The sequence below is a fragment of the Pseudophryne corroboree genome, chromosome 6, assembly GCF_028390025.1.
Source record: "Pseudophryne corroboree isolate aPseCor3 chromosome 6, aPseCor3.hap2, whole genome shotgun sequence".
Taxonomy (NCBI): Eukaryota; Metazoa; Chordata; class Amphibia; order Anura; family Myobatrachidae; genus Pseudophryne; species Pseudophryne corroboree.
In genome coordinates, this window is record NC_086449.1 from 5,585,540 (window position 1) to 5,595,120 (window position 9,581).

Genomic DNA, 9,581 nt, shown 5'->3' on the forward strand with positions numbered 1-9,581 from the left:
TTACCTAACCCCCAGTGCCTAACCATACCCCACCCCCCTAGTGCCTACCCCTCCCCCGAGGTCCTAAATCCCCCTAGTGCCTAACCATAACCCACCCCCGGTGCCTATCAGTCCCCTTAATGCCTAACCCTCCCCCTAGTGCTTAACCCTAACCCTCCCCTTAATGCCTAACCCTAACCCTTCCCTAATTGCCTGACCCTAACCCTCCTCCTAGTGCCTAACCATAACCCCCCTAGTGCCTAACCCTAAAAACCCCTAGTGCCTAACCATACCACTCCCTACTAGTGCCTAACCCTAACCTTAATGCCTAACTCTCCTCCTAGTTCCTAACCATAACCCTCCCCCTGGTACCTATCCTCAACCCCCCCTAGTGCCTAACCCTTCCCTTATTATTTAACCCTAACCCTCTCCCCTAGTGCCTAACCCTAACCATCCCCCTAGTGCCTAACGCTAACCCTTCCCACTAGTGTCTAGCCTAAAACATCTCCCTAGTGCGTAACCCTCCCCCTAGTGCCTAACCATAACCCTCCTCACTAGTGTCTAACCTAAACCATCCCCTTCCACAGCCCAAACCTTACTGTCCCTTCTGGCAGTCTAAAACTAACTCTCCCCCAAGTGCCTAACCCCAATCCTAAAAGTCATGAACAATCATGGAAAACCATGTGATGACAATTTCCATGTTGGCCTTTTGACCTGTTCAAACTTTTGACTTTCCACCATCTGATGTGGACCTATTTACTGTTTATCTTCTGCCAGAGGAGCTGAGGAACCTCCAGCAGAAGGTCAGACTGAGAGATATAATAATACAGGTAGAGCCCAAGGACAAGTTCATGTACAGAATTGGAGTAGATACCATCCATTTTCATGGCTATGTCTATGTCACAGCATACTTTCCAACATGATCCACTCCAGGAGAGACACAATGCTCTGCTCCTGGACTTTTCTCTTAATTTATTATTGCCGGCACCTGTTTTGAACAGATTAATGGATAAGAAAGGTGTTTCAGCATAGGTGTGCGCACGGGGGGTGCCTGGGGCGCACAGGCACCCCCTAATGTCCGGCAACCCCCCCCTCACAAACTCCTGCTGCCGCAGATTCCCGTCTCTTGACGCTGAAAGGAGGAGAGCGCTGCGCGTGTCTCTCCTGCCCCTCACTGTTTCCCTGTCTCCGGCAGTCATTTAAAATGTCTCTGGCTGTCAGCAAATCAGAGCTCGTGGACCGGCTCTTGATTGGCTGCCGCCCCATGAGCTTTGATTGGCTCACAAGCCGGCGCTATATTTCAATTGGCCGCCGGAGACAGGGACTCTGTGAAGTGAGGAGAGATGCGCAGTGCGCCTTCCTCCCCTCAGCGTCAGAGACGGGAATCGGGTGAGCACAAATTGGGGCATATATGTAACTGGCACTGCTAGGGGCATGTGTATCTGGCACTGCTAGCGGCATATGTATCTGGCACCACTGGGGGCATTTGTGTATCTGGCACCGCTAGGGGCATGTGTATCTGGCACCACTGGGGGCATATGTATCTGACACCACTAGGGATATGTGTATCTGGCACAACTGGGGGCATATGTATCTGGCACCACTGGTGGCATATGTATTTGGCACCACTGGGGGTATATGTATCTGGCAACGCTGGGGGCATATGTGTATCTGGCAACGCTGGGGGCATATGTGTATCTGGCAACGCTGGGGGCATATGTGTATCTGGCACTGCTGGGGGCATTTGTCGATCTGATACCACTAGGGGCATATGTATCTGGCACCACCGGGGGCATGTGTATCTGGCACCGTTGGGGGCATTTGTGTATCTGGCACCGCGAGGGGGGGCATTTGTGTATCTGCCACCGCTGGGGGCATTTGAGTATCTGGCACCACTGGGGGCATTTGTGGATCTGGCACCGCTGTGGGCATATGTGTATCTAGTACCGCTGGGGGCATATGTGTATATGGCACCGCTGGGGATATTGATTAAGGGGCCCTGCTGGGGACATATGTGTATCTGGCACTATGGGGCATATGTTTATATTGCTTTAAGTGCCAATAGGCAGTGCTAGAGACGCCCAATATGCGGTGCTAGAGATGCCCAGTAGGTGGTGCTAAACACCACTCCGACGGTGCACCCCCTAATAAGATGTTCTGCACGCGCCTATGTGTTTCAGCACAGGTGATGGCAATCATAGACTGAGAAGGAAGTCCAGGAGCAGAGCATTCTGTCCCTCCTGGAGAGGGTCATGTTTGGAGGTATGGTCACAGGGTGGCTTCCAGATACTGTAAGCTGACAACAGGAACAGATTTAGGGATCAGACGGCCCGCCCTAGTCACAATAGTATTGGGCACCTGCTTCCCCACCTGCCCCCAAGATACTTAGTTTTTTTTTTCCTTTTGCAGGCTAAGAACCTTCTCTTCCAGGCTCCTGGACATCACATGCACCCACTCCTGAGACCCCCCTATCCGATGGATCATGGGGCTGCAGTCTGTGTCCTCCAAATAACAGCGGATGAATTGGGTCACTGGAAAGCTGGGATGCAGGGAATGCAGCAAACTATTATAACTTGAGGACATGCACTGAGTCTGGAGGTAGGTATGTTCAGGGGAAATGCTATGAAAGGTTACTTAAAAAAAAAAAACAGGGTAGTGATTGAAACAATGGAGAGAATGATTGGATTGTTGTATATATGAATTGTCTTGTGTTCTACAGATTCTCTTTTAGACCCATCTCCACCGTTTGTGTTGAAAGGTTACTATGAAGATCCAGGTTCGTGCCTTGTACAGCGTTTTACTGGTTTTCACCCTGATGCTGCTTATCAGAACAATGTTTTTGTATACTGAGAAGACGAGAAGGAAATCATTACATCACTCATCGAATTTCTGGCTAAAGTTCATCAATTTCACCACTACCAAAAATGCTGCACCCCTCACCCTGCATCCTATGAGGGAGTCCGTGACCCTTAATGACGGAGTTCACACTTATCATTTAAACCTCTCCCGATTCCTGGTGGAGTTTCCTTATCTACAGAGTTATCGCTGCTCAGTCATTCATGACCCAAAGAGAGAGACCCAGGCCACAAGGAACCTTGTCATTCTGGCAATCAAATCCCACCCGCAGGCCGGAGTCAGGAGACAAGCCCTCAGAAAAACTTGGGCTCGCAAATGGGAAATAGATGGTTACAGCGTGAGGCCAATATTTCTGTTGGGCCGGATAGATGTGCTTGGGCACATGGAAATGGTGACCACAGAGAGCCGGGAATTTGGTGACATTCTGCAGTGGGATTCTGCTGAGGGGCATCACAACCTATCTCTGAAGGAATGTTGTTTCCTTGAATGGCTGCACCACAACATCCCGGAGGTGTCTTTCGTATACAAAGGTCAGTATGTAAATATATTGGTCCACCATGTCATATTTAAGACTCAATAATAATAATAATAATTCTTCTTCCTCTTCTTCCGATTCTTTTTTTCTTTTTCTTCTTTTACTTTTTCCTTTTCGTTTTATTTTTCTTTCTCTTCTTTTTCTTTCTTCTGTTTTTTCTTTTTCTTTTTCTTCTTTTTCGTTTTCTTCTTTTTCTTCTTTTTCCTTTTCTTCTTCTCTTTTATTTATAATGCACCACAGTGGTTTCATAGTATCGTTTAAAAGGATAAAACAACTGACAACATAACTACAGACTAATACAGACAGTAAATAAATTCATATACATACATAATTACAGTACAGTGTGCAAAGAGGCATTATCAACAGAGAGGGAGTAGAGGGGCCCTTAGCTGGTGTACAGTATGTTTACATATTCTCCCCATCTTATGGGGAGTAATAGTCTGGTTAAAAATTAACATACCAGTAACATAATGCAAAGTTAAGACTAATACAGACAGTAAATAAATTCAAATACATACATAATTACAGTACAGTGTGCAATGAGGCATTATCAACAGAGAGGGAGTAGAGGGGCCCTTAGCAGGGGATAAGACAATATAGTAAGTTAATTTTTAGAAATATTGAGTTTCAGAAAGTGTCCCCCCATCCACAATGAGATGGATGAGATGGAAATTACATGGAAGAGTGCAGAGAGAGAATTATCCAGGGAAGAGACGTAAACTTGGGTTTTGTCAGAATAGCGGTGGTAGCAAAGTCCAACGTAACTGTTAAGCTTGCAGACAGAAAATTAGTAGTGTAATAAGAGAAGTGGGCTAAGGATAGAACCATTGGGGAACTGACAGTAAGATAAAGTGGAGTAGAGGAGGAGTTGGTTGTAGAGGATTAGAGGAGGTGGGGGTAGACAGAAATGTAACAGATAGACAAATAAGAGATGTACCAGGAGGAAACTGAGACATGAAGCTCAATGGAGTTTAGGGTTTGGAGGCTTGTAGGATGAAGGGAAGGTGCCAGAGGAGAGAAAAAAGTTTACCAGGTGGCTGATGTGGGAGCAAGCTAAAGTGGGGAGGGATAAAAAGATCTTGGATTTAGTGGGGTCATGGGGTAGTTGGAGAGTAGAGGAATGAAAAGACTTTAGCCCTGGAGATAAGGTGATCGAGACCACTGTTGGTAGCCCAGATAGGAGGGGAAGGTGGAGCCTGAAATGATGAGATGTTGTGATGGATGGATTCTATTTTGGAGGTGAAGTGGGTGGAAAAAGAAATCCCATTGAGAGAGGATGGTAGGGGGAAGGGAGAAGAGAGAGCTGAAATAGCAAACAGGTGCTGAACAGTTTAGGCATGGGAGGAGATGAGGGCTTTGAAGAAGGATTGTTTAGCAAATGAAAGAGCAGATCTATAGAATGAGAATTATTGTGAGGTTAAAGAAGAAGAGTATTTTGAGATAATGGATCAAAGGCGAGTGCCAGGGTCGGAGAGGAGACTGTAGAAGATTTATGGTAACAGTTTGGGTAGCAGAGTCAATTGCAATAGTGTGGACATGGTAATAGAAGGATATAGTTTGTTCAGGAAAAATGACAGCAGTAATGGGAGAGAAAAGGAAGTTTAGAGAGTCAGAGAAACTGGTGGTGTCAAGGGCATTAGATTCAGCCTATTAAGAGTAGCCTTGGGGTGGGAAGGTGGAGTGAGGGGAAAGGTAATGTTGAAGGATAGTAGTTGGTGGTTTAAAAGAGGGAGGGGGAGTAGAAGCAGTACAGAGAAAAGAAAAAATCAGGACAGGGGAGTGACCATTGTTGTGAGGGGGAGGAGGTCCATTTGTAAATGCAAAATGAGAAGGAGTGGGAGAGATGATTGATGGTAGCTGGGTTGGAGAGATATTAGATCAGGATGCTAATGTCCTCCAAGATGTAGTAGCAGAGGTCAAATGAAAGAAAGGGGAGAAGCCAGAGGATCCATTTGTGGGTGGCAGGACCTAAGGGACGATAAGTAGTAATAATAATGATAATAATAATAATGATAATAATAATAACGCAAAGGTGATGAGGATGGAAGAGCGGGTTAAGTATATCATAAAGAAAGAACATTAGAGTGATGCGGAAGGTGCAATTAAGGAGTAGGAGAGACCCAATGCTGCCACCATGATGGTTGTCATGTCTGGGTGTGTGGGAGAAGGATAGGCCTCCATAGGATAGAGCAGCTGAAGAGGTAGTGTCAGTAGGAGATAGCCAGGTTTCCAAGATAGCAAGGAGGTTGAGGGAGTTATAGATGAAAATGTCCTGGGTGATCTGGCATTGCAGAGGTTTCATGAGTAGGGGAGACATGGAAAAGATGAGCTGTGGATGAGGTTAAAAGGTTTGCAGGAGCGTTGGGGAAGAAAAGGTTTGGGGTGATGGCAGTATATTTACTTAAGGGTGATTTTTTGTTTTTCTGTGATATCCCATCGATTTTGCAAATCAGAGATTTACTAAAATCAAAACCAACTGGAAGCTGCATGAAAAATACAAAATTAGACAACATTAAACCATAGAAGAAGAAGAAGAAATAAACAGACCTGTCTGTGAGTGACGGGTTTGCCCAAAGGACTGCACAGTTCAGCATGATTTTCCAATAGCCAACACCAGGCTGAACCAGCATAGCAGGGGACATACATTATGGGGTACTCCTGCCATACCATAAAAAACAGTTATGGGGTACCCCTGCCATACCATAAAAAATAGTCACAAACTAGTCATCCAAGCCTGGAATTCCCTAGAAAGTTGGAAACCCCCTAAAAAAAGTGTCCCTCATCCTGAGGAACCCCCATTCCTGGTATGAAAGCCCAAGGATATTCCAGCACCCCAGGTGGAGGTGGGTGCTGACTGCTGAGATAATAGTGTACAAATAGAGAACAATATTCTTCTTTACAGTAGGACTACAGGTCCCAGCAAGCCTGCCTTGGCATGTTAGTACTTGTGGAAGAACAAGTACCAGCATGCCCAGACATTAAGGACCACTGACAGCTGTGGTCGCACGGTAAAGACAAATTTACAATAATGACAGTATGTGCAGTCCGAAGGGTGAAATCCTTTATTAAAAAATCAAAAATAAATTTCATCCTCACCAACCATGGATTGGGTACTCTTCTACTTGGTCTTCAAAAGACACTATCAGATTGCAGACCTCTGCAAATTCGCAGAGGTGTGATCAGGTCTGAATTAGGCCCTATGTCGCTAGCGATGCACGCTAACGCGGGTGGTTAGCAACGTCCTCTGTCATTTGTACATGCAACTCAATTTCGACAATGGCGCTAACGACTAGGACCATAGCGTGCAGTGTGTGCGCTACCAACGGCAAACAACATGTTAAATTAGACTGAAAGCCAACAATTTGGTAGTGTCGGACGAATCAGACCAGGACGCAGGTTGAAGCCATATGCTGTGTGCACACGCGCAGCACCAGCGCACACGGCAGCATTTTCGGGGCGCGGCCCAGACAACACAGGTGCGTCTGAACCATTTTCGGGGGGCGTGGTGGCTGTGTGACATCACATGCAGCTGCTGCGGCCAAAAACATGTGTGTTGCCGCCTGCCTTTTCGAAGCTAGGCTGCATAGGCAGGGAGCTACTCACCAGGTGCGAAAGCACTGACACCATATAGTGAAACATTCCTGTACTGACATATTCCTCCTGTATTTCCAGGTGATGATGATGAGTACGTCAATCCTCATGCATTGGTCCGATACATAAAAGAACATACCATCAGCCCACAGGTGCTATATGGATACCTGAGGCCTCATTCACCTGTAATGCGCTTCTCCAAGTATCAGGTTTCTGAGTCGCTCTTCCCATCCGACACCTATCCCACCTTCCTGTCGGGTGGAGGCTTCATCTTCCCCGGGCTCTCAGCAAAGCTGCTCTATGAGATGTCTCAGAAGATCCCCGTTTTTCCATTGGACGATGTATATTTTGGTTTCTTGGCTCTGGCAGCCAATCTGACCTACAAACATGATGCTCGCTTTCACGTGTATGGACTAAAGTTTGATGCCTGCCAGTACCGTCAAGCTTTGGTTGTTCATGGGCTGGAACAAGAACAATTAGTAAAATGCTGGAAGGAGGTCCAGCATGCAAAGTGCTAGAGGTAAATATTGGAGGTGCAACAAACGCTTTCCCTTCATGTGTATTATTGTCATCTAGAGGCATCCTGGACCATTAATATGTATTATTGTCATCTAGAGGCATCCTGGACATTTCATATGTATTATTAATGCCACCTAGAGGTCTCCTGGACCAGTCATGTGTATTATTGCCACCTAGAGGCATCCTGGACCATTAATGTATATTATTGCCACCTAGAGGTATCCTGGACCATTAATGTGTATTATTGCCACCTAGAGGCATCCTGGACCATTCATGTATATTATTGCCACCTAGAGGTATCCTGGACCATTCATGTGTATTATGGCCACCTAGAGGTATCCTGGACCATTCATGTGTATTATGGCCACCTAGAGGCATCATGGACCATTTATGTATATCATTGCCACCTAGAGGCATCCTGGACCATTCATGTGTATTGTTGCTACCTAGATGCATTCTGGACCATTCATGTGTATTATTGGCACCTAGACGCATTCTGGACCACACGTGTATTATTGGCACTTAAAGGCATCCTGGACATTTCATATATATTATTCTCATCTAGAGGCATCCTGGACCATTAACGTGTATTATTGCCACCTAGAGGCATCCTGGACCATTAACGTGTATTATTGCCACCTAGAGGCATCCTGGACCTTTCATGTGTATTATTGCCACCTAGAGGAATCCTGGACCATTAATGTATATTATTGCCACCTAGAGGCATCCTGGACCATTCACGTGTATTATTGCCACCTAGAGGCATCCTGGACCTTTCATGTGTATTATTGCCACCTAGAGGCATCCTGGACCTTTCATGTGTATTATTGCCACCTATAGACATCCTGGATCATTAATGTGTATTATTGCCACCTCAAGGTATCCTAGACCATTAATGTGTATTATTGCCACCTAGAGGTATCCTGGACCATTAATGTGTATTATTGCCACCTAGAGGCACCCTGGACCACACATGTGTATTATTGCCACCTAGAGGTATCCTGGACTATTAATGTGTATTATTGCCATCTAGAGGTATCCTGGACCATTAATGTGTATTTTTGCCACCTAGAGGCACCCTGGACCATTAATGTGTATTATTGCCACCTAGAGGTTTCCTGGACCATTAATGTGTATTATTGCCACCTAGAGGCACCCTGCACCACACATGTGTATTATTGCCACCTAGAGGTATCCTGGACTATTAATGTGTATTATTGCCATCTAGAGGTATCCTGGACCATTAATGTGTATTTTTGCCACCTAGAGGCACCCTGGACCATTAATGTGTATTATTGCCACCTAGAGGTATCCTGGACCATTAATGTGTATTATTGCCACCTAGAGGCACCCTGCACCACACATGTGTATTATTGCCACCTAGAGGTATCCTGGACTATTAATGTGTATTATTGCCATCTAGAGGTATCCTGGACCATTAATGTGTATTTTTGCCACCTAGAGGCATCCTGGACCACAGATGTGTATTATTGCCACCTAGAGACATCCTGGACCATTAATGTGTATTATTGCCCTCTCTATCGCTGGCCAGCTCTGAGGAGAACATTTTTTATTTAATTGGATGTGTTTTATGTTTACATTACGTATGCCATTACATTTGGTTTATTTGCTTATGTGTGTTTTTTGTTTTCATTCTGTCATTTTCTTGATCTACTGTATATATACTGCGCACCTTGTAGGAAGTAGCACTGCCATGCCGACTGTACCCCTGGAGCCGCTGTTACCTGTCCACATCGAGGCTGTAATACGGGGGCCATGCGTGTATAATGTCACGACTGTTTCTATATGTTCATGAACAGGGGCGGGACTAGAGGCAGTATATAATAAGTCAAGTAATAACTACAAATTATAAGTACAGGTCAAGTATCCCATACCCAGAATGCTCGGGAGCAGGAGCATTCTCAATACGGGATTTTTCCGGTTAACAGAATATCTGGGGTTTCGGTGGCGGGTCCCGGGAGTAGTGACGGTGAGGGAATGGCTGCAAAGCCACTCCCCCACCTGTCTGTGATTGGCCGCAGACTCCAGTGACGGCATGATGCTGGCCACGTCTTGACGTCGCTACAGGGCTGAACTATTC

The 9,581-nt window shown here is 45.8% G+C and overlaps 1 protein-coding gene across 1 annotated transcript; it reads left to right on the plus strand.

The window, feature by feature from the left end:
• The first annotated feature begins 2,393 nt into the window (after positions 1-2,393).
• Positions 2,394-9,114, plus strand: LOC134935868 (beta-1,3-galactosyltransferase 5-like). Its single transcript, XM_063930702.1, has 3 exons — positions 2,394-2,577; positions 2,699-3,365; positions 7,043-9,114. Exons 2-3 carry the CDS (start codon positions 2,744-2,746, stop codon positions 7,477-7,479), a joined length of 1,059 nt encoding a protein of 352 aa, XP_063786772.1. The 5' UTR covers positions 2,394-2,577; positions 2,699-2,743; the 3' UTR covers positions 7,480-9,114.
• Positions 9,115-9,581: the final 467 nt, after the last annotated feature.